This window comes from Athene noctua, chromosome 2 (genome assembly GCF_965140245.1).
Source record: "Athene noctua chromosome 2, bAthNoc1.hap1.1, whole genome shotgun sequence".
Taxonomy (NCBI): Eukaryota; Metazoa; Chordata; class Aves; order Strigiformes; family Strigidae; genus Athene; species Athene noctua.
Window position 1 is genome coordinate 110,452,052 of NC_134038.1, and position 26,574 is coordinate 110,478,625.

General features: G+C 37.0%; 1 protein-coding gene across 10 annotated transcripts in view; it reads right to left on the reverse strand.

The window, feature by feature from the left end:
* KMT2C (lysine methyltransferase 2C) overlaps positions 1 to 26,574 on the reverse strand; it is a 201,583-nt gene that overhangs the window by 44,762 nt on the left and 130,247 nt on the right. For 9 of the 10 annotated variants that reach the window (XM_074899892.1, XM_074899899.1, XM_074899900.1 and 6 more), the window contains 11 exons: positions 25,454 to 25,555; positions 25,176 to 25,280; positions 23,840 to 24,021; positions 22,884 to 23,048; positions 22,179 to 22,288; positions 16,613 to 16,678; positions 14,899 to 15,111; positions 11,209 to 11,337; positions 9,240 to 9,359; positions 6,556 to 6,686; positions 4,763 to 4,949 (listed from right to left, as the gene is read on the reverse strand). In XM_074899892.1, the coding sequence (XP_074755993.1) occupies positions 4,763 to 4,949; positions 6,556 to 6,686; positions 9,240 to 9,359; positions 11,209 to 11,337; positions 14,899 to 15,111; positions 16,613 to 16,678; positions 22,179 to 22,288; positions 22,884 to 23,048; positions 23,840 to 24,021; positions 25,176 to 25,280; positions 25,454 to 25,555 (1,510 nt within the window). The remainder of the gene's footprint in view (positions 1 to 4,762; positions 4,950 to 6,555; positions 6,687 to 9,239; positions 9,360 to 11,208; positions 11,338 to 14,898; positions 15,112 to 16,612; positions 16,679 to 22,178; positions 22,289 to 22,883; positions 23,049 to 23,839; positions 24,022 to 25,175; positions 25,281 to 25,453; positions 25,556 to 26,574) is intronic. The other variant, XM_074899898.1, reaches the window with a different exon arrangement.

Here is a 26,574-nt window from a genome sequence, read left to right on the forward strand (position 1 = left end):
GAACAAATATGGGCAGGTTGAAGAGGGACCAGAAAGTGAAAGGAGAAACAAATTTCAAACATACACAGGTATCCTTCCCATTGTTACAACCCAACTGCCCCAGGAAAATACTTCTAGCTTAATTCAGAGGCCTGGTGCCAAGGATTTATTTGTATCATGAGGCTACTTTCAAAGATGCTCAATTTTACTATGAACTATAAGTTCCTTCTGCTGTTTCTCAAAGACAATTCTCTTCCCTTCTACAATTACTGAAAGTCAGAACTAAAATTATTTTTCCTGACTTTAGTATTTTTATTCTTTACTTTTATCCTTTGTAATGCAGACTAGATGATACCACCCTAATAAAATCATGGGTTTTGTTTGCCACTCAGCTATATGGATCAATGTGTCAAGTGCAGACCAGTTCATTTACACACAAAAAAGAATATGGCTCCTACTAATATGAACAGAAGTTTAAAAAGCTCCTCAAAACCACATCACTTTACGAGTATAGTTACTTTGTGTTCAAATTCCTGGTTAGAGATCCCAGAGGAGAGAAAATCCTGAAACCACAATGCTGGAAGAGAGCAAGCAAGCTTTCCGGTCAGCCTTTATCTATATACTTCCTATATCCCTCCCAGCTTCTTGAGCACCTGTGCACTAGCAGGACATGGGAAGTTGAAAATCCCTTGATTTCTCTGCAACAACTAAAAACATTAGTATATTATCAACATTCTTCTCATACTAAGTCCATATTGAATCCAAAACACAGCACTGTTCTAACTACTAAGAAGGAAAAAATTTGCTCTACCCCAAGCCGAAACCAGGGCAACCTGATAACAAGTACTATGAAATGTAACATTTTAAACAGAGCCTAGTTGTTGGGCTTTTGGTGGTTTGTTTTGGGCTTTTGGTTCTTCCCCCTCCTCCCCCCACTTGTTTTCCTTCTGGCAATCTGGTCTGATTATGCAAGTAACTAACTAACACCAGGCACCGCAAGGTGATGTTAATGATGTTAATGACTTCAACGGGCTGGTAGGCAAAGGATTGACTTTAGCAATTCTTTAACTTTTCTCAATTCCTACCAGAAGGCAGGTTAAGTATCAGGGAGAAAAAAGCCTTTATGAAGGAAGCACCAAGACTGTATTTAGCAGACTTTAATTCTTCTGTAGTATTTTATGTTATGGTGTTTTTCTCCACAGTTCTTAGTAATGTGCTTGGGAACAGACCTTAAGAATTCAACTCCTAATTTGAATACAAATATATTGAATAAGTAGCTAGAAAGAGCTCAGCTGGAAGGATATAACTGAAGAGTTTACCACCCACAGCTACAAACTGGCTGTGAATAAATTCAGGCTTCAAATTAGAGGGCTCCTAACCATTAAGGCAATCAGATTCTGTAATGGCCTTCTGATGAGATTAGTAGGTTGGAAAAAAGCTACCTGCTTTCAAAATGGAGCTTGTTAAGTCTATAAAAGGGCTGAGTGTTGGTCATAGCAGAGGGCTAGATGCTATCATCTGCAAGTCTCATATTAGACATCTAATCTAAAGCATACTTTTACATTTTTCTTCTATTTTTTCCTAATTTTAATTCTATGTGTGATAAATATTATCTTGGAAACAACTGAATCACTTTAGTCAGCTGCTTCAGATCAGAATCAATAGCTGGTTGACATCTGCTGCCAAACAAATAGCTCAATACTGCTCATTAATTTGACTCTTTCAGAAAGGAGATGAAAACTAAGACAAAGCAGAAAGGAAAATTATTTGCTTGTAATGCTAGATCTCTAAGAGAGCACAGTTCTATTGCTATCTCGTGATCCTGATTCCTCCAATGCATTTACTTTTATTTATTTATGAAGTTTTGAAAGAATAAAAACACCTCTCCCAAAGCTGCAGCCACCCTGAGATGTTTAATCACTCAATAACATATCTAGTTATAAAATGTCCCAGCAGCATTTGAACCAGCTGCACAGAGACTCAGACAACACCTCTCCTGTCTAGGAAGAATTTCTTTAGCGTTCTCTGGTGACCCTGCTTGAACAGATGACTTTTTCAGCATCTGTAGAAAAAAGATACACTGAATTTAAGCTATTTCAAACTAAAGGAAAGATCACGTTGGCAGAGACTTCACAGAATACACCTCGCCAGTGGCCTCCTTCTCAGACACACCCAGGTCAAGAAACTCAAGAGAGATGTAGACAGTTCTCTGACTGCTCAGGATGCAACAGATTCTAATCAGCACCTTAAACTTTACCCATGAACAGCCATGGAGACCCTGGCGATCTGATGCTCTGTGTTGCAGTGAGCAAGCCTTCGCACTCTATTCTAGCACTGTCTTGGAAATTATTTTCAGGGTTGGTCCCATGCAGAATACACTGTAAATTGTGCCACACGTTATAAAACCACAGGAAATGTGAGTCTTGTAACTGAAAACAAAAACTGCAACCTCTTTGCCAGACAGAAATCAGAACTGGGAGCCTAAAGCTCACTTCAGTCACAGCTACTATAAATTAATAGTAAACAAAGTACTCCAAAAACCCTCTTCTGGCCAGTTCTGCCAATACCCATCACTACTGCAATCTTGTCTAGCAAAAGCTTCAGCTATCCTTAACCAAGCTCTAAGAATAAACAGTCACAGAACATGTCACTGAAATGCACTCTCAGTTCATGAGCAGACTGAACACATCACTTTCAACTCCCCAGCAGGCCTATGAACATGTTGAAAAGCAAAGCAAACAGGATAACTTCTTTAGATGCTTGACAACTCTTTGGAAGATGAACAAGAGTATCTAACCCTTAATCCTGGGATTAAACAAGTGGAGTTACTAAGAGAAGAACATTTTCCTTGTGGAAAAGACCTATCCACCAGTTAAGCAAGGACTCTCACAGGAGTCAGCAGTCCTTGTGAGAAATGGCACTGTAGGAAAATAACACAAGAGTCCTACAGCCTCCCAGTGCAGTGAATAAAGCAGTTCATGTTGTTTCTGCTTCAAAGTCAGGTCTGTATTGATACGACGAAATATCACAGCTGCTCTAGGACACTGTTCTCGCCTCCAGCTCCTCTGCAATACGAGCCAGAAGGGAAGATGTGACTGTTGCTAGCTCAGCAGTTAACCAATTTACCAGGGTCTCCACCACTCAAAATGAATCTGTCTCTCACATATGCGGATGCTATTGTGGAACTAACTGCCTCCCACAAAGTCACAATGAAAGAGTTAAGAAAAACTGCACTGGAACTGATCAATACTGACAGATGACTTCACCCACTGGTGCTCCAACTACAACAAACAGCTCCATCTGGACACAATTTTGGCTGGAAATCTGAACAGTTGAGACACAATTGTTGAGAACATTCCTATGGCCAGAAAGCACTGTCCTTTAAGTCTCTCATATATAAAATGGGAAAGACAGTAGGTTATCCACGAAAACCATTGCTAGTGATTTATTTACTAATAGCCACCTCATTATGATTTACTTCTGAATGAGAAGGAAATGACAAAGTTTTACAATTTTGCTTATTCATAAAAACACTTTTCAAAAAAAATTCCTTTCAAATGTTGGGAAAACAGAAAATTAAATTAACAGATTTCTAAAACCTTATACTACCATAATACATCAACATTAGTGACTTTAATTTGCAGTTGGATAGGCCAGCGAAGACTTCTGAATCTGTATTTCTCTGGCTTCAAAAGAATGCTAGGGTGAAAAAAAGGCTGTGTGAGCATATCTTCTTGTAGTGTTGGAACCAATGAAATACAGACCTTGAAACACTCCATTTGCAGTGGTTTCCCCTTCAGGGGAAGTTAACTTTTGCATTCTCTATTACTCACAATTTCAACTGTATGACAAGCGATGTTTAATTATAATGTAGCCTTCTGCTTTTCATTTAGCAGATTTTCACTGAGTAACAATCACAAATAAGCGACCTTTTTTCAAATTACTCTCTGGACATGGGAAACTGTACCAACATGTGTAAATATTTTTAGACAGAAAAACTTGGGAGGACAAGCTGAAATATAAGCCACAAATTAACTAATATACAAAAGAAATATTTTTTAAAAAATACAAAATGGTAAGACACCTCTAGCTAACAGGATATACTATAAGACACAGAGAAAAAATAATTTTAAGGAGGACAGTAAGGTTTTCGCTTTTAATTGCCTGTGTGAAGCTCCCCTTTCAGCAGCACTTTATAACCCTCTGGCTATTTGCAAAACTCTCAGCAGTAACTTCAGTGAAGTTTTGCAACAGCAACAGATTGCCTAGGGCCTACAAACTGTACCTGGAAAGGGCACTCATGTTCAGAAAGGACATGGTGAACCAAAAATTCTGAGGAGACTGGCAAACTAAAATAATCTAAAACATTAAAGAAAATAAAAGTTGGATGATATTCATTCAACGAATGTTCACGGCACTACTAAAAATATCTTTTAATTAGAGTATTTTTGTCATCTTCTATAATGGATCTGTATGCCTATTTTTACACAGTATTGATTTTCACAGATTTTATAGACATAGACATTACAGTCAAGGAGTTTCAGATTTGCATTAAGTGCCAGTTGTTGTGCCATCCACTGCTCTTTCTGAAACAGCTGGAGCCCTTAAGCTGAGTATCACTGATTATCAATGTCACTTAGCTTCACAAGGACAGTTAATATCCAGAATGATGAAAAATATATCAGATAAACATTGTGAGAAAAGTGGAAAAGAGCGTGGAAAAGCTTCAGCTGCAACAACAAAATCAGACTACTGAATTATCACTAACTTTAGTTTTGTATACCTTGAGGTCCCAGTTTTGCCTGAGCTGGAGTGGAGGTTGAGCTAAGAAGGGGGTCAGATGTAGGATCCAGGAAATTGGTGGTCAGATTTGTTTTACACGAGAGTGGAAGTGATTCTTCAGGTAAATTATCTAGGCTCAACTTGGTTTGTCTACTGGTATCTAATAGGTCTTTCCCAAAGAAAGCTTCCTGCAAAGAAGACAAAATGATTCAATGTAGGAAGAACACTAATATATTGAAAAAGCTGGGTAAATGACAAAGTTAAAATTGAAAGCAAATGATTACTAGAAATATAAAAACACAGTCTCTGTCTCACATGCCTTCCAGCATGACAGTATCTCTTCCAGGTGATGAGGTGTGGATATGGTGGATACAACTTACCCGAGGGAGCTACATTATTAATATCTCATGATTAAATTCAAGCCTTAGATTATATACAAGAACTATAGCCTTCTTATGTGTATGTAGCAGAGACAGTGGACCAATACAGTGTTATATATTACAAGTTCTTCAGATTTAAAATATATCTCCTCACACAAAAAGGACAGCCAAAGAAGGGGCATACTACTGGGCAACTTGATCAAGGCCATACAAGAAGTTTATTAAAAACATGCAAGTGGACTGGGTCCAAATTCTAGAATGACCATATACTGCATTTCAATTAGCACAAAACATCCAACTGCAATAACAAAACACCTAAAGATATTTAACTTACATTAGTATCTTTTAACATCCTATATAACAGCTATCATTCACCTAAGTCTGAGTACTCAGTAATTTGACAAGCAGCTATCAGATTTTCAAGCCAATTTTTATTAATAATATAAGAACTTCTGTTTTCATATAGTCTTTAAAATCTTGATTTAGGATACAGCTGCTAAAAATAAAGCTAGTTTTTTAGTATCGGTTATTCAAACATAAGCAGAAGAAGAATCTAAGAAGTATTCTATGTTTTACAGGAGTAAAACATGCATTAAGAAAAAAAATCTGTATTCATCCAAAGGAAATGTTGCTTAAGTATTTTCTTTTTAATTCACTTATGAAATACAAGTTATTTTTAGACAGAGATTGTTCTGCCTCTCTGTCAATTCTTTGCTTTCAATCCCAATATAGTCTGTCATGAAGCTTGGTGAATATCTATAAAATAATAAAGTTCTCATGAAAAAGGTGGCTGAGCGAGCCAAATAATGTCCTCTGTGAAAGACATATATAAACCGGTCAGTTTATAAACTGGTTGAAGTTAGGTAAGTTGCTCTATCACTATTAATATCCTGGTTATTATCCACGACTGCTACCTCTTATTTGCTAGGACATCACAGAATTAAGGGGGCGAAAGAGCAGAGAATACTGTGGTAGGGAGTTGCAAGGCTTATAAAACCACAGAACTGTAGGAAAACAAGTTTCCCTTATCCAACCATGTTCTATAATCTTCTGAAAAGAAAAATTAGTATCTTGAGGAAACGACACGATTGGGCTAAGACATTCTACTGAGTTGAATACTGAAAACGTCATGTGTCAGTTCCAAGAGAAAAGAAAGGCTTCCTTCCCTCCCACCTCCTCTCTCAGAACAAGTAGAGATTTATATATTGAGAAATAACAACCAGAGGACTAAAGATTTAACGTAATATACAGCTTTCTGTATAAACTTATGAACATTCTTTACAAAAAAACATTTCATTTGAATGATAAATTGGGAATCAGAAAAGAAACATTATTTAAATGAACAATGAATCAACACACATAAAAGATCTGGTGTTTAAATGGGTTTACACAAGAAGTATAACAACAGCTTTACCTGCAAGTAGGCAGGAAAGGTTTCTTCAAGTTTATTTTTCTTTTTTCTGTAACGCTTTTTTATTTTCTCAGTACTTTCAGAAGCTGGGGTAGACTCCTCAACTGGAGTGTCTGGCAACTGCTCTGTCCAACCTGAAAAGTAACATTCAGGCACAAATACATAAACCATTCGGTATCTTGCTCTAAAGGTACAGTGGCAGAATACTTAATGTATCTTGCTACCTATCTGGGTGCATGGGTTCACTGAGTATCACTCTAGATGTATTCTAAAGGTGGCTTTTATCTAGCCAGCTGTGAACTGCCATCTGATCATCTGAGCTCTGGCAGTAAGAAATACCATATGTGATACTAGTCACATCGTTGCCTTGTTGTACCTCACTGGCTGCAGAAAGACCTTAAACTTTCATATCTCCAAGCCACCTAAGAATTTGGTAATTTGAGAGAAATTATAAGTGCCACTCAACCAGATACTTGAGAGATAATTCCAGTGAAGTGGTATCTCCAAAATCATCAATGTTGAGCTACATATGAATCACCTTTCATTTTATACACTAATTCTTCTCAAATTGAAAGTAAAAAACTTAAAAAAAAAAAAAAGAGGAAAAAACTGTCTTATAAATAATGAACAGGCTAGAAAAAATATCTATAAATAAGCCCTTCAAGAAAAATTACACATTTATTCAGTTATCATATTCCAGAGGGGCACTGTTTTTTCTAATAAGCACAAAAGCACACAGTGCTTATCAACCATTCAGTAATTTATTTCCACATACCAGGTAAAACACCACAGGTAAAAGCATAACTTTTTAAGTCCTGCTACTTCTGTGTTGCCAAAGCTAATTACATGAAGTTAATGATCCTGGGAAGTTATTTAAGAAACTATATTATTGTGGTAGTAAAATCAGCTATGCTTTGTACTGTATTATCTCTTGTACCATATTCAGAGGACAGTGAGTAGAATGAGGCTCACCGGCACTCTGACCTCTGTATTGTTTGAGAGTGAGCTTTTGCAGAGAAAGGGGGTGGAACATGACAAGATAAGCAAAAACATGCTAAGGCTGATGAGTAGTGGCAGCTGAGAAGCAGGCTCTCAGCAAGCTATGATGATTTAAAACATACAAAGATTTTCTGAGGTTTTTTTTCCTTAACAAGCAATTGTGCCTGAGCAGACAAAAAGAAGCTCAAACTTTTAACTGACGAATACTTGTTTAAGAATACCACTTTTTAACAATGTGCATTGTACTGTTACCCAGAACAACGAATTAACTTCTTAGTAATTTTTCTTTTTACTTAAAGGAGCAGATCTCTACATAAAAGAAAAATTTTAAAGCAAAATTACCTGAAACAATGTAGTATACTATACTGAAACAATATTTACAAAGCAGAAAAACATAGTTATAACAATAATTTTAAAGAGAAAGCAAGGATTATATCTGAACAGAGGACCTAGCTAGAATACTGGGTTGCATTGATAAAAGAAAAATTTGCTGGCTTCATAAACTGGTTCTACAAATGCAAGCAAGGATAACATTTACCTATTAGTTTTTAATACTGTCTGGATGATGTAGTAAAGATCCAGTCTCCACCATGTTGTACAAATAAACATATAGCAAGAGACTGATCTGGCTCTAGAAAGGTTAAAAACACAATAGCTAAACAGACACAAGAGAGTAATAGGAGCAATGGAAGGCTGGACTGGAGTCTTCTAACTGAGATGATATCAGCCAATCTTAAGAATCAGATGCGTCCTTCTACTTACTTTATAGGAAAGAGGCTCTGAACTAAATATATTTCACACCTCACCTTAATGATGGCTCAATACTTTTTTAGATTAGATAGTGTGAACAAATCCAGATGGATGAAATAATACAGTCTAATCACACATAGCAAGAAAGAGAACAAGGCCCATGAACAAAATCTGACTTCTTGTTAGGTACACAATCTACTGAATACTAGTGTCAGAGGCATTAAAACAGCCTTCCTATGAGAAGAAAGACAGAGTAGGATTCTGCAGCCCTGGAAAAGACAACAACTGATGGGGCAGTATGACACGTCTAGAAAATCTTTCTCTATTACAAATTAATATGGAATTATTTTTTAAAAATCACCTTTCATAAAAGAAAACATGAGGGTAGCTTATGAAACTCTCAGATATCCAGTTTAAAATAAGGAATTACTTCTTCAAGCAACAACAGTATATTGCTGAATTCATTAATATAACATTTTTCAGAGCATAAACAGATACATAAAATTATCAGACACATTTGTGGAACATGGAACACTAGTAAAACTGATGATCCAGAAGACATCTCTGGATCAGGTATACATCTAGATGAAGCTGTTTCAGAACACCTCATTTTTTACACTTTTTTTCCTTTTCTACTGGTCAAAGCTAGGCCAAACACAGCTCTGGAACAATACAGCAATTCTTATAATCCTCACTAATTATCTCCCACAATAGCCTACAATTAATTGTTTCAGTTTCTTTGCAAATCATGGGCTCTGCTGAAATTATAAGTATGTAGGAATGAGTATTTTCAGTTGAACTAATGAAGCCATCATGACAAAAAGAAAGAACTTTTTCCTTCGTAGCACGTCTCTGGGAAGAATTGTATGTTGATGAGTTGCATTATTTTTATTGCATTAAGCATTAACAAAATTTTAAAAACAAGTTTCTGCACTTACCTTCATCTCTGCCAGGCAACTGCTCAGAAACAGATCCAGAAGAATCTTTTCTGGAGAGAGATCTTTTAGTCTTTCCCTGCCCCGTACGGCTTCTCTGACGTACCATAAATCCACCAATACCTAACATGGAAGCAAAAATTCAGTATATTAATTAAAACTATGTTTCACAGTAAGAATGACAGTCAAGATTATTCTGCAGGTAGAGGGGACTACTGCATCTGTTGAGGTCTAAGAACAAATCTGACATACTTAAGGAGTTTTAATTCATAGTTTTACAAAACCTTTCTGAATCTTAATGTCTTGGTGAGTATGCGTGTAATTATCAAAAAGAATCAGAATTTGAGGATCACAAGAAGTTCCAATCACCAAACCTGGCAACTTTCAGATGTTGTTTTTTCCCTCCCTTGGCAAGCTGAGGAACTGCTAGAATTAGAAGGCAACCTATGAAATTAAACCTAATAAAGAACCTTAAAGGACCATAAAACAAACTACTAATTGCTCTAGAAAGCCCATCACTCCAAATGATGGTACTAGAGAAGGACACACCACAAAATAAAAAGATAATTAATCAACATCGTGCTGCCTGAATCTCCAGAATCTTTCACTAGAGATTGACTGCAGTGCTCCTGATCCTTTACAGTTGGTGTGTATGTATGTACATGCATCGGATGCACGTTTGTTTCATTTTTCAGGGAAATTGCTGGCTGCAGAAAACTAACAGATGGCTGCTCAACTCATGATCCAAAACCACTCCAAGCAAATGAAACAAGTCTCTTCTCTTGAGGACCCAGCAATAGAAAGAAATAAATGACTTGTTGAGGTACACTGGTTGTAGAGAAAAAGGAAATAATTGATGTGGGTTTATACCACCATCCCAAGGGTGGGTTCATGATGGAAGGCAATATACACATGGGCATGACCTGCTGAGACAAGGCTCTTAAGTTGTGTGGGAAATGACATGGGGAGTATAAAAGGTGGTAGAGATCTGTTTAGCTACCAAGAGAGAAACAAAAGAAACCAGACCACGTTGTAACTCTTACTTCCTTTCCTTCCTTCACTCTAATCCTTGCCTTCACCTCCTCAATCATTTCACAGCCTCTGTTCTCCTCCCCTACTATCTGCATAATCAGAGGATATGGCCCGTTAGAGCAAGCAGGATGGGTGTGACTAGCAAAAACAGTACTTATGACTGCACAGATTACAATCAACTTCTTATCCACAGTAGTGGGAAGCTGCAGAAGGAAACACAAACCCAACACATTAACACAGATTCTGAGATATACCAAGGTATGTGATACAGGGGCTCTTCAAAAAGCCAGGCAGTGTCTCAGTAGATCTTATTATCTTGAGTTCAGTTTTAGCCCTAATGAATCAGAGCTACTTCCTAAGGAGTCACTTAAGTTCCTCTAGCTTTTTCTGCAGCTCAACTGTTTCTGCACCCAGGACACAGGTCAAAACTGCACTAATAAATTAAAATAAATTAATTCATCCAATAACAAATAATTAAAATTCACTGCCAGAAATAATTTGCAAATATTTAGTAAATTACTCTTATCAAGCATTTCAGAATGTAAGATACCTCTAAAAAGTCCTCTAAAGTTCAGATATTGCCAGATACATATACATACATACTTACACAGACACAAAAACTGGCCTTCGTCAATTGTATAAATACAGAACATTTTCCTATCAAGTAAAGAGTCAATATAAGTTATAGATTGGAACTACTAACCAGTAATTGACAACATACTAAGAACAGGAGTACTGATGAGCAGCAACATTTGGAAATGTATTTTGATACTTTCTATTTAGAGGACTAAAAATTATTTTAAACAGAACACTGAAAAAAATCTAAAATCTACTATTAGCAGTAGAATAGTTCAGAATTCCATACTGCTTTCTAAAGTTTCTTAATTATACAGAAAAAAAGCGCTAAAACAAACAAGTGACACACAATCATAAATCTTACCAGGTCTATATGGTTTTCGCTTCCTTTTTTTAATTCCATCAGCTCCTTCTACCACTTTGGTATCATCATCCACAGCTTCTCGTTCTGGGCTGGAATCTGATTTTCCATCACAATCCATAAGATCTCCTTCTGCAGAAAAGAGGCAATGGTAACTTTAACTGTAAAAGGGAAAGAAGACGTTTTTCCAAAATTTCTACATCTGACTGATTCCTGAAAAACTGAATGAGAATGACAGATTTTTCAAAAGGGTGATAGATATACATACTCACTAAACACTTTTGGGAAACTCACCCTGTCTGTACACAAAGACCCAGTATATACATACATTTCCCGTGAGATGATGTCTACACAAAACCAGAGAATAAATGTTCTAGTTACTATCCATGAATCTGAGAAATTTTTGGCACCCATTTCAGAAACCTGTGTTATCACATTTTCTAAGTGTCTGAGCAATTTCTAGCCATACATCAAGGAATAAGGGTACAATTTACCATGCAAGAAATGCTTTGTTTTGTTTACTGTTCTCCTATTTGGTAGGCCTTTTATTTATTGAACAGACTGAAAAAACTGCAGCCTGCACTTGGAAGGTAATGTTTAATGACTCTTAGTTTAGAGGGTTCTTGATTTGAAGAGGTGTCACTGACTGAAAGCTGACTTATCTATGAAGAGGAATTTGACTTACATAATAGAAAATTCAGCCCAAAGGAATTACTCAGCCTTGAAGATGAAGATGGCAATTTTGAGTTAGAGTTTATATTCTATGGGAAAGCAGGGTAGAAACAGATGTAAAGTATGATGGCATTAAAAAGCCTTTGGTGTTGAAGAGAAAGGGAGTTAATTCTGTTTCTGGTATCCCCAAAATGTCAGTATCATAATGACCTCACATATTCATTTTACTGTGAAGCTTTTGAAATGTTGAATATAGTCTTGCCCCTGAAAAGTTACTGGAATTCTCATTCCAGTATTCTCATTAAATCCCTGGATTTAAGTGTGTAATTCTATATGGTCTAAAACCACATACAGTTGTATGAGAAATATTGTTATAACAATACCACTTCTGTTGTGGTAGAACTACAACCCTTGCTCTTCCACAGGCTGGGTCACAGACCAGGCTTTCCCATCAATGAAGACTTTTCTGAGTTCTGCTAACAAAAAAGCAGTTCTACTGCTTGGAAAAAGCAGTCCTCACTGACAACCACAGCCAATTCCCTCCTCCCCTTAAAATCATGGGCGAGCCCTCTTTACAACATGTCCACTTCTGGCAAGAAGAGAAACCTGCTTGAGTGCCAACGTGTCCTGCTACACAAACTGGTACGCCGAATGCCAAATCCCACAATTGTCCTTTCAATTCAGTTACAAAGCATAGATCAAATAATAGTTGCGGAAGAGCCACATTAAGTCTACCAAAGCTGAAGCTCCTGAAGCAAGCTGAACTTTCAAGTAGACTTTAAAATGTGGAACACTTGATGAAATGCCTAACCTGATGAAAGCCTACAGATGAGATGTAACATAATTACCACAAGCTCAGTTTTCTCAGATACAGTCTCTTTTTTCCACCTGGAATTTTAGAGTTGAAGTAAGAGTTATTCCTGTTTGCCTGGAATTTCTACACTGTGTTGCTCCAATCAAAGCCCTGCCACAGCTTTATTCATCCTGAGGCTCATACAAAAACTTCAGACGTTCAGAGAGGAGGCAATGATCTACTCTACAGAGCACATGTAGAGCTTCCAGGAAATCCAGCCAATCTATGATGTACATGCTGTGCTGTTACTGTCACACATACGAATGTGCTCTAACTGTCAAAAAGGCAACGAAAGGTGATCAGAAGTGAAGCTTTGGCTCTCCCTTTCATACTCTGCTATTACATTTGTGTATCTTGTTATCTAGTTGAAAAGGGATACCTATAAAAACCATATGCAGATACTGAAGTTAGACAAAGTTATATAGAAAACAGGCACACATTTGTAAAAGATGATTAACCACTGAAAAAAAAGGGAAGTGGTTAATTCTCTATCTTGATGCCTTCAAACCAAAATCAAAAGCTTTTTTGCTTTCAACAACCCACCTGATGGACTACATCAAAAGGTTTTTTTACTTTCAACAACCCACCTGATGGACTACATCAAAGTATGAGATTAAATTTTAGAGTCAGTGTAATGCTAGGATAATGTACCAAACCCTGTGAAAACTGAAGAAAATGAAAGAAAAACTAGTCAAATAGTTTTCAAGGTTCTAAACAAATAAAGGGAAGCTATTATAAAACAAATACTCTTCTAGTCAACAGCAGAAGGTAAGAATGTTCTAATCAATTGGAGCAATACCTAGGTAACAAGTACAAACTGATGGTTAAACTACCCAGTTATCTTGAGTATACTCTGTATCTAAAAAAAGCATCTTATGAAACTTAATCTGATCAACAATAAGGCGACTTGCATGAACACAACGCACTTCAGATTGTGGTGGGGTGCCTGTGCTCCTTTATTCCTCTCCCCTGCATGGCTCATGTAATGACTTTCACACCTGCCATTTAAGTAAGCCCTTCTCCAGGCCACAGCTTAACACCTATTCTACCAACACACTTATCAGGATGTACATCCAGACCATGGCGAAGAGGACAGGAGAATGGTATTGCACCATGCTGGCTGCTGTTTCTAGTGTTGAAGAGTGGGGATTTGAAGAGTGGGGCTGGCTGCTCCTACATGCTTTTCCCACTCTCATCTCCCACCTTCGGTCTCCTCTGGCTGGGACTGCTGCGCTTGCTCAGCTGTGAGGGAAGCAAATGAGACAAGTATTGGTGGCCCTGGGATGCGTGGATCTTTTCTCCATGTCTAGACATGTGGTGGAAAGAGCTTTTCAAAGGGCCTTTATCATTGACTGAAATGTCATCCCCATACACAGGAATGCCTTTGGGTTGACATGTGTTAGCCCAGATCCCTTCATTTCTCATTTGCCTTGGAGGCCACAAAAACACTGTTAAATCTTCCTCTCCCTCCATACTACAAGGATACCTCCATCCTGTAACCTGAAAGCCTTTGGTAGGACTCTACTACATAAAGCGTCATCTACTTGAACTAGAGCAATACTCAGAATTCCCTCCCAAACTCAAGTTCTACCTTAAATACTACTTTGGAGATGAGGACAAACAAAATGTTCATTTATGGAAATACAAAGAAATTGGTTTTTTTTCCCTCAGACTCTCAGGCCATCCCACATTATTTATTTCAGAAAAACACATACTATTAGCAAAGAGCTTTCTATTCCACTTTCCCATTTGTTTTAAATATGAGCTTTACACTGATTTAGACGTTGCTTTGCTGAGCCAACATTACCACTTTCAAACAGCGTTTGTACTAAATTTGAGAGCCTCAAAATACACTTGTACTCAGTGAGTACACAGTATTTCCTAAAGGTAAACCAAGGATTAGACAAAAAAGACAACTAGTACTTCCAGTGCTGCCAGCCTTAGAAAGGTGAGCTTCCTATAGGATGGATGACCCATAAATAGAACAGCAAGAAAAATCCCTGAAATGGACAACAACGAGCCAGGACTACTGTTCCAAATAACTCCATAAAGCATTCAGTACAGAACATACGAGTATCAGTATAATAAAAAACTCCCAGGGATATCTGCAATGCACACATGTACTGCAACACTCCAAGATATGAGACACGCCAAAAGTAGACTGCTACCTCTACTGTCATCCATCTCCCCATCTCTTGAGTGTTCTGACTGGGCATCTGGGGGTGTCTGAAGCACAGCCACACTGTTCTGATTTATAATCTTCAGTTTAAGCTTTGGTTTTGTCCGTTTTCTTCTTGGTACTGTAACAGTTAGGCTCTGTAACTGAGACATGCCGGATTCTGTCAAGCAGACTCCATCCTGGGTGTATGTCTTCGGTGGGTCTATAAAAGTTAAATGAATCATAAAAGCAATATAAAACTCTTTAATTTACAGGTCTTAGCTTTTTTGGAATAGCACTTTTAAGAGTTAATAATCCACATGTATGGAGCTGATTCATGAGTGAGGGAATTGGTATAAGTAAAACAGAGATATCTGATACTGTCTTACACATTACAGTTACAGCTTTATAATTTAGAGTCTGATGTCAAATCCACCAACTATCCATTATATTGCTACAAACAACTTACATCAAGGACTCATTAGAAAGAATGATTTGACTCCAAAAACTGGTGCCTTGCAGGGTATTTCTGTATCCCTGACAGTCACAGAAAACTGTGCAAGTCTTACTTTGGGTCCCTGTTGCTTATCAGCCAAGACCCTCATCCAGCTCTCAGAACTGCACCATCATCTTATTAATGACCTTAAGCCTCCTCCCAGAACTCTCGGTAACTCAGGCAAGTTACTAATCCTATTTTATAGGCAGACAAAACCCAAGTTACATCAAGTGAGCTGCTCCAAGATCAGATTGGATATCATGGGTAGAATCCATGTCTCCCAAGACCTGCAAGACTGCTTCCTCCTCAAGCTGTTACATGACCACTGAGTCTATCGATAAACTCTAACACTCCTTAACTCACCACGTAGAAAAGCACTGTCACCTGTGCTAGGGCCCTGTAAGTGGAGGTCTGGGAACTTTCAGAGAATTACCAAATAATGAAGAGGCTGTAACGATGCTTCAGCTCTTTGGAGCCAATCAAACAATGATTTGGTAACACAGTTTTTCAAAACATATAAACATCATAACAATTGTTCCCTTTAACCAAAAATATTTTCTCATGTAACATCTCACACCTCAAAACACAGCTGGTTCTGAATGCAATTCTTCTCCCAGATGACTGTTTTCTTACACTGATATAAGAGCATTTGTTTAAAAAAAAAAAAAAAAAAAAAATCACATACTCTTTTTCAGATTGAAGATTTGAGGGGAGAACCTTCTCTCAGAACTACATTTGTGCGGTATCAAACGGAAAAAAATCTGTAATGATGGAAGCTGTCCTAACACGATGGAACCTGTTAGGTATTATCATTACCAAAAGTGACTTGTGAGTAGGCTTGTCAAGATTATATATGTGTTCACGTATTATTATATGCGTTCCTATCACAAACCAAATACAGAAAAGTTCTGTCCTCTTACAGCTTGAGTCTGTAAACATTTGTGTACGTGCTTGACTCAGCCCTATTGTGTTATCACCACTAGTATTAAGGGAAGCAGCTAAGCCTGCAGGATCAAAGCATAATTTAAAATAATTATTATAGTGCAGGTATAGCAGGCAAAAGAAAAGAAAGAAGAAAGAATGAGAAAAAAAAAGCATGCTGTGGTAACTGAAAGATAGTTAATGCTGTGTGTTATAAAATCATAGAAAAAAGGAGTTTTTGTCTCATGTAAAAATGTACCCTTAAAATATGCTAAATGATCAAAGATTAAGCATTTACATTCTTTACCTAGTTCTTTTGATTTTGAAATAATCTGAGCTCCAACTGATGAATCACAACAGTCCAAAGAAGGCACTGAAAAATATAAGGAAAATCATTTCAACTTTTAAGAATAGTGACTTGATTTAAACTAAAACTATCAAATTAGTTTTCCTTCAAACAGTTTCGTTAAACTCCCTAATTTATACTGTTGGCAACATTTGCTAGCACCTTCAAAATAAAGGGCTTTTCAGCGTCACAGAAGATGTGACTACAAAACAAGCCTGATACAAACTGAAGTTCTCCAACTTCCTAGAGCCAAGAATGGCTTTGGAATGGCACTGAACTCAATGGTAAGTGACCTCCTTCTACTGGACCAAGGGCAAGTGAATACACTGGATCTACTGGACTAGAAAATAACCTCTCCACTAGTCACAGTGTCCAGGTATTGCTGACCTAAGTGTGAAAAATGGGAGGCCTTTGTGAACTAGGCATCGTCCACTGCCGTATTTCCCCAAGGAGGGGCAGGCATACTCCAACAGCTTTGCACACAAGATTCTGGCTGTGACTGTGCTGTCAGGTGTCTTGTACAACACCTATGAGAAGGCTGATATATCTGAGAAGAGATGATACATGACTGGTTGAAGTTAGATTGAATAATTTTTATTCCAGATAAGAATATCAATACAGGGAATAGGAGAAATTCAATTTAAAAACTACAGCTTGTGCACTTCAGGGAAGTACTGGAACAGTGTGATGGAACAAATAATGATCAGTATGTCCTACAACACTAGGCTACTGTTGCTGTGGGTAGAAATGCTCTTCCCATCTGCCTTAACTACAACAACTGTAATCATGCTTCACTAACCTGTGATGTACAGACTAGACTTTTAATATTAGTAGTGACTTTACAGAGATTATGTAGACAGAGCAAGTAAAGTGAAAATTAGAAGCTTCTATCTCGCAAACACTGAGAACCAGAATCAGAAAATCTGTTAGTTTGGCACGATTAGCATTACCATATAGGCAAGTTTATCCGCACTTTTAAATTTTTTTGCCCAGAAAGCTTACCCACGCTGAATTTAAGACTCAGACAAACATCTGGTGTATTTACTTTGCATCTGCCATGCAAGATGAAACCAATGAAGTAAAGCACCTGTGGGAGGTTCCGTGTTTCTCAGACATATCAGCCCACTGCACGTGTGCTGCTGCTGACCATCTCTCATACAATATGGGAGTCGGGGGCAAGACTAGGAAAAGCACAGAAGCTTCCAAGTAACAAATTCTTTGCTAAATACAATAATGAACATGAAATCTAGATGATGCCTTCTAAGTGTATAAAAATTTAAGGAAAGTGAAAGACTGTCTTCCAAAACTACAGTCTTTTAAAAGTTTTATGTAAGGTCTAACTAAAGTATATGATATAACCTACAGAAAACTAGTATTCCATGAAATTAGTAAAGGAAAGAAATTTGAGAATTACTGAAAAACTGATATACAAGAGTGGAAAGAAAAGACAGAGAAGAAAACTGAAAATGAGATTTTTGAAAGAGATGCTGAGCTGAAAGGAAACAAAAAAATATGGGACAAGCTGCAAGATGGATGATACTCAAAAGCACTGAATTGAAACAACAGAAAAAATGCAGATTGTAAGATATACTCAAAGTGGAGTAAGATGTCATCTGTTCATTTAATTGGTTATAATTTACAAGATGTTTTAAGACAGAGATAACAATTATTGAATTGGAATCTAAGGTGAACAAAAAATTCAGAAAGACAGCTTTGAATGGGAATTTGCAATCCTTATTTAGAAGTCAAAACCATGGAACATTCTTCAGGTCCAGGTCAGATTGTGAACAATTTTAGCTTTGGGGACTGAATAGAGTTGAAATAGTCAAATAAACAAGCTGATAGGGACAAAGGTAAGGCCTTCAGAGACCAACTCACAAAAGCTGCACAAACAAACAGTGTTTGAAGACAGCATTAAACAGACTTCCAGAAAATGAGCTAATTAAGAGTGCAGATTAAGGATTAAAATCAATAAAAGTGGATAACAGAGAAACACAATACTGTCAGAGAAAGACTGTTCAAGGGAAAAAAAATTAAAGAAGGAACAAAAAAGTGATTTCCAAGGCAATTAGTTGAAGTTTAACCAAAATTATTATGCTTATTTGTAGAAGGGTTTAAATATGCTAAATATTGTACAGCATTTAGTAGCTTCAGTTGAAAACAAATAGGTGCACAGAAAGCAACATGAGCAGAATCACAGTTTCAAAAAGAAAGGGGGCTGTCATTTGTAAGGCTATAATAGGAAAGAACAATTCTAGAAGAAATGAATCAGCGTAAGGGTCAGAGCAAAATGTTTGATGCAGAAACACAACACTAACAGAGCACTACTGGATGCCTTAATAAATGTGTGCATAATGCAGGGATTTCTTTGTAAATAGAGTAACTTACAAGAACGTAAGAGCTGACATAAAAAACATGCCAAGTAACAAAAAAATTCAAAAGTTAATTTTTTAACATACAGTATTATGTGCTTTTGTACCCTTTATTTGTAAAGTATGTAAAATTAAGTTTCAGAAGGAAGAAAAATTTAATTCAGTTTCACCAAAATTGTACAACAGAGGCTCCCAGCCTTAATATGCATATCACTGGCAGTATCAAGCATCTCTGAATTAGTAAGTGATACAAACTCCTCCCTGCCTCTGTGGGCATGCTTACTTGAGCCACAAAAGGAATACATGCACGCAGGCAGCTACCAAAAACTGTTACCAAAATCAGTTGTAACTAACTAAAGAAAATCAGGCAGCGCTGGTCCCTTTGTCTCCTGCAGAAAAAGAAAACAACATCAAGGGAGGAAGAAGATGGAGTATGTGCAGGGAGAGAGGATGGTAGTAAGTGAGGAAGGGATGAAATTTACACATGTGGCATACAAGGGCAAATGAGAGAAAGGCAGAAGTGACGGCTAAATGGTCAGGAATTGCTTGTCTAGGAGTGACTATAGATGAGAGAGGCACATAACTCTCCTGAATGTGCAGAAATTACAGCACAGACGAAAGGCTGCTGCTACCTAGAGCAGCTGCTAGTATCCAGTCATGATAATACTCAAGCAATCTAAATTAGAAGAAATTTTCTACAAGGCACAGCAATACGCTGGGGGACATATGTTATCATTTGATACCATACTAAAAAGAACCTGATGAAACACTGATCTGAGGTTATTATTTCAGAACAACCTAGCAATGAAGGTTTATGGCATACTGCTTTGGAGCAAATCTTACATAAATATCAAAAGCCGAATGTGATATGTTCAAGAAGAAAAAACTATTTGCTTCTGTTTCCTGAAGAAGGTGACTTTGTAAGATTATCAGATTAGATGAGATATGGAAAAGCCCTTACAAATTTAAAAGTTTCCATGTTCTGAAGCAAGAAAAACGGAAGCTCTTTCTCAATACTTACATGGTAGAAGCACTCACTCTTTACCTACAGTAAACTTGCAACCTATTGGTAATTTACTAGGTTGAGGGGCTCTCGCTTCTTCTAGAAAGTAAGTACTTAAAAAGCTTATAATAATACTTGTATCATAGATGTGTTACATCAAATGGAAAGAGCAAAAACCATCCCAGTAAGAATCTCAGAATATGGTACATTTTAAGAAGCTTTCTACTGTTACCTAGTATTTGTTTCTCTAAGTTTATCACATGCTAATTGTTCTCATTTTGAAACAAAAAAATCATAGAAAATTTTCAAAGGAGTTGTAGAAGAATTAATGAAAGACCACAACATTTCATATAAAAGTACATGCAAGTATTTTTATGAACATGCATCAAATTCAGACATGCAACTGTGCAAATGTACATGTTAAAGAGGTATTATATATACTGAGTCAAAACATGAAAGAATAAGCAGAGAAACTTGTCTTATAAAAAAAGGTGAAAAAAAAGAAAGCTTGGGAACTCCCTAACTGGTCTTGAAGGAGTAGTTCCTATTCCTCAGAAGACAAACCTAAGCCACACAACTTTACAAAGGTGCATAGGAAGGACTAATTCAGGGGCCAGCTTATGCCTGGAAGTAAAACATCCCTGATACCATTTTCTGAAGTTGTTCTGTCTCACATATTATGGGCTTTAATTATCTCTAAAAGGTAGCTCTGCCAGCTTGAAAGAGAAAGGCAGTGGGAGTATTTCTTACTTGGACCTTTTTAAGTGCCCAAAGCTTATTACCAAAATAAACAAAAATGCATGTTATATCTGCAAATTTCTTGGTTTTCCCATTTACAAAATGTCTTTTGAATTTTTGAAAGCAGATCTCAAAAATGAAGTGACTCATAGAAATACGTAAGTCGTTCTTCAAATATCGATAAAAGTATTACACAACCATGTGTAGCTGACAAGGGAGTATATAAACCTCCAAGGTCACATCAGTTACAATTACTGCCATGCTGTTTTGAGGACATGCCAGTGTAAAGGGACACGAACTTTTTTTGGCAGACCTCTTGAACATGTCTCACAATATCTTCAATCTTGATCAGGAAAGACAGTCTTACTGACATCTTCTTGGTGGATATGAGTATTTCTTGAAACATTTGCTTAGTTCTTATACCTTCCTCCTACCACACTCTCATGATACCCCAGTAAAGGGTAAATGTGAACACTTTAACATGCTGTTACCTACAAATGGGTACAGGTGTCAATGCTCTGTTAAAAGTAGCAGACTGAAGCAGAAACTCCCCTGAGCTGACATGCAGAGAAAACAGACCTGGGATACCACCCTTGTAACAAGACCATAAATCATGTCATAAGCCAGTCTAATTGCTGACAGGCCACTCACAGTAACATTAACCAGTACCATCCCCCAGAACCAGATGCTGTAGCTGTGCTTAAAGACAAAACCTGCAGTAACCGCAGCTCCTGAAGTACTGCTGCTACAAATTCAGACTACTACTGTAATTCAGACTAATGAGGAAGTCAGTATATATATTCACTGGTAACATGAATGGAGAAGAGCAGAGTTCAGCAGAAAGAACTACACATTTTAACTAAAAAGAGTGGTGACTCCAGAGTGGTGACTGCAGCTAGGGAGGGAAGCACTGGTCTTAAATACTGGAAGAGCTGAGGGAGTGGCATTAATAAAACATGAGGGAGGAGGGAAAAATGTTTATACGGACTGTTGTTACAGCTACCGCTGCTTTAGACAGCCTCCGAGTACCGAAATATAGATGTTTTTCTGCTTAGAATTGATTTTCAGATTCTTCTGATATTAGTAACTTTAGAGAACTGGGCTTTCTTCCTTTCACTTGACAAAGTGAGATGCCTTTTACCCTTACAATACCAAATGCTTTTAGTTGTTTTCCCAAACTATCTTCAATAAATCTATCCAGAATTCCCCCTGCTAGGTTTTCTTTGGCCTTGCAGCCAATCACTAGAGGGTGTGAAAGAGCTGAGGACACTTCCATAAGGGACCTTAAAATAAACATGAAAAAACTCACTTCTGCCATGAGCCAAATCTCCACCAGAGAAAAGAACCGTAACACATTCCCAAACCTATTTATTGCAATGTGCAATCCTGCCATTGGTTTCCATTGTCTTCTTACCGTTTGTTGGTGGTATGTATGGCCTACAAATGGTACAGTCAAAACCCATATCAGCTATGTTTTCCACTTCCTCCTCTGTGTTTAAGTTCTGACAGATTGCATGCATCCATCTAGAAATTAAGGGGGGGAAAAATACAATTTAAAGGAAATATGTGGTGTTTTAGGAGACCCAAATATCAGTATATGGTCCAAGTAAATGTGAAATACTTGTTTAAATTCTTTTAGGGAGAAATGATGACTCAGTCAGGTTCTCCATACACAGCATTTCCCTACAGTGGTGTGTGTTAAATACTGTATATACAGTATCAGATTACCTATTTCCCTTCACAGGAAGGAACTGTATAAAACAATGTCCTGGAAGTAAATATGTCTTCATATTATAAATTTCTCCCTATATTGCAATCATTTTAACTACTTACTTGATACAATGTAATCTAGATTTAGCCTCACAACAATGGTCTTGCGAGGTAAATTAGTTTTATTTTTACAGAGGGGGAAAATGAGGCACAGAGCGATTAATTAATTTGGCCAGAGTCGTATAGTCTGTGGTACAACTAGGAATGAACTAGTAAGAGACTTCTGAGACTCAATCCAGTGCTCTTTACCACAAGACCATTGCCTTCATCTTTACACTATTATATTAGGGGAAAAAAATTAAAATATGCCTTAAACAGGAAAAACCTGTGAAATATTAGAAATCCTTACCGATCACATTGTCTACACTGAATTATAAGCTCTTCATCTCTGTAAGTGCGATAGCAGATTGGGCAGGTAGACAAACTTGCGCAGGGAGCACACTGTGTGTAATTATTTTGCCATTCACATCTTAAACCTGGAGAAGTTGCTCCACAGTGTCTGCACCAAACACACCTGCAGAACAGACAAAATGATCTATTACTTTCAGTTCACAGGAAGATTATTTTGTGGCTTTAAAATCCTTCTACTTAGAACTGGGTGAGTAATTAAGTTTTAGATCACTAACCACTGGGGGCAGAGGGGGATTAATTTCAAGTCAAATAATGTATTAATTGAAAGAAAATGGTATTGTTTAGATTTTGAACATTACCAACATTTTTTTATACTTTTTTAAAGAGCATTCCTATGTAAGAATTCCCTTCAATCTGCAGAAACAGGTAGATGGGTGTTTGTAACAGCTCAACAGGTCAAAGGAGTTCCTGCTTCCAGTTGCCATTCACTTCAACATATGGAGACTTACGAGACTTAACAATGTGAGAGGTCTAGCCTAATTGTGTTTCACCCAGATAAAATGGATGGTTTTCAGGTGGTTTTATTTTGAGAACAATTTGGTTAAGCACCCATTCATTTTTGTGACTGAATGCTGGAATGACTGTAAGTTGGATTTCTTTTTTCAATTTTTTTTTTTTTTTTTTTTGCTAAGAGTTCAAAAGAAAAATTTTGTCCACCTCTACTTACATGGGTTTTGGCATGAAGAAACAGTATTAAGACCAGATAACAGTTTCCCTATTAAACTGATAATAGAATGAAACAATTCAAAAGTATTTTGTTTGCTTTGTTTAATACACCTGACTTAAATACAATTAAAACATTATTACAGTTCAATTGACATTACAAATATGAAGTGACAAAAAGAAACAAAAGAGGCCAGCAGTCACTATTTCTGACCCCAGAAGCAAACACACCATTTGCACTTCCAGCCTCCCTTTGGAACTGTCTGCAGGGGTGGATCTAAGCAGTATGTGTGGTAGCTGATGTCGCAATCATCACAGAGGAGCAGTCTTCCTGGATCCGTGGCTTTCCCACAGGCTTCACACACTGTGCACTCCAGGCACCTCCAACCTTTGCTAAGCACCACTTTAGTAATCTGCAAATGGCAAGGTGAAAATTATTTGGAAACTGCTCTGCGCACCAGGATCCCTGGATAAATTAAGGGCTGGTGAGGGGAGCACAGGATGCTCTTCTGTGCACACTATACAGATCACAAGTAGCTGTTTATCAACTAGACTTTCTGAAGCTTCACTAAATGGTAATGCATTAAATAGAAAGAAACTGTAATTACTGACATCTGATACTGTTCCAGAATATAACTTCTTTGGATAAACTAGCATACCAGAGAATAAATACTGCACTGGATCTGCATGTAGGACAGTTTACTCCTTACAGGAATAGCTGGTCCTGTAGGGATGAAGGAGAACACACAGCTGCTTTTTTTCAGCTCTGTGTGTAAAGCCAAGATTCAGGTCACTACAAATTCTGTATCGTTCCTAAATTTTCTGTGATAACCAGTGCTGGGGTTTTCGTCATCCCAAACAAACAATTAATTTATTGTAATTAATATATAATGTAAGAGCAGTATATAAAGACAAAGCCAAAGTTGCATGAAATACGCAATTTTGTAAAGTCCATTTTAAATAAAGATTTGTGACATGTTTAAAAAATCCCACATTTACATAGTATTATATAATAAACAATCAAGAATGTATAGTGTATATATTGCAGTAAATAGTTTATTATGTGCTTGCTAAGTCATCTCATACCATTCAAATTTAATTTTCACACATTCTCTCCTAGACTAATGAATGTAAAATGTATTAATTAACCACTCCAACTGCTGTCAATTCTGACAGCCAACAGACAAATTGAATGAACTAAACCTTATGCCCCTAGTAAATGAAGATGCAGTATAATTTTTTTCTTTGTTTTTAATTCTGCTTGTATTTAGGTTTTAAGCTTATATCTCAAACTGTTATTTTAACCAACTGCTGGATAATCAGTGCTATTTATGGTTGTGAAATTACATAAAGGTTAATTTCTTTTGAGGCAATGCATACTATAAAATGACATTTAATTAAAGTCTTTCACAAGTCGCATACAAATAATGGTCACATTAGCTGATGAATATCTAACAAGTTAATGACTCCCATAATTACCACAAAACCAAAGGCAGCACAGTGCTATTAAAGTACAATACAGAAACAGTGTAATCAAGTTATTTTTTTATGGAACAAAAGCACTCACCTTAATACTGACACAGTATGGATGGTAACACTGACCACATTGAGAACAGGCAAGCAACCTGCCCTCAGCACCTTGGCCAAAACTCCCACAAACTACACACATATCCTGAAATGACAAGAGAACAGCAGATTTGCAACACATGCCAGACATCAAATTCTGAAAACACATAAGATCCAACTAGCTTGCTGGGTAATTTAACTCCTAACAAGAATATTCATATACTTTTTTCTAATTAAAGCAGAAAACCAAAATGAAAATACAGTAACTATTATTCTAACCTGATGGAGAGTGAACTTGTCACTGTTAGAGAAGAGGACAACTGTATTATGCATCGAGTTTTCTTCCTCATCTTTGTTAGACGAAATATCCATATTTGTGACCTATTAAAAAAAAGCAAGCACAGCACATTTTCTAAGACATGCAACAAGATGTAACTTACTCTCTAAATATGCTAACATTTTAATAGTACCAGAGAATAAGAGGTTTGCAAGTATTAATCCACTGAGTATGGACTGTCATAGAAAGCTACCTTCATCAGGAATTACTGTATTAATTCACATTTTCACATCAGTACAAGCATCATCACTATTTCAGTTTTACATAGACACTCCCTCTCCTTTGTTTGCCGTTATACACTACCCCATTGCACTTTAAAATGGAAATGGAAGGAAAGAGGTAGTCTAAAAAAATCACTAAGCAGAAATTGTCATAGTGTGACCAATCTGGTCTGTTCTCTCCATATAAACAATGAAGTTCTTCTCATTGAAAAGTTAATTGCAGCAATATACTTTTGAGTATTAATTCAAAGAGCAACTGCAGAAATGTACTTTGTCACACAGTTCCTAAAACGTGGTTTAGCTAATGTTTCAAATATGTCAGAAGAATAAGCAAGAGTTCTGAAGTTACAAGAGTTAAGATACTCTCCCCTAACAGTTTCTTTATGAGGTTTATCTATTTTGCCCATAAAAACTTGCACTGAACTTGAAACGGCTGTTTTGATCTCAATCCATAAGCTCTCACTGTAGACAGCTGTTCTCCTTTTGATCAAGAGATTGTTACTCTGACCTGCCCTTTATTAATTCAGCATATACATGTACATACAGATTCTCAGGAAGAAAAACAAGAAAAAAAGACTTCAACTGTGTTCTGAATTTCATGCAAGTCTTGCTGTGCATAAATTGCTATCCATGCATTTAAATTAACAGGCCTAACTATTTACTCTCTGAACCAGTAGCAGCCATGAAGTTTGGAAGATAAGAGCACACAGTTCTATATAAAAGAACAAAAGCATGATTGAGAAATATAACTTTGTTTCACCAGCCGTTGTAATTTTATAAGTGTGGATTATTTTAAATACAGTTTAAGTCTTACACAGATAGTTGTGTTTAAATAATAAATA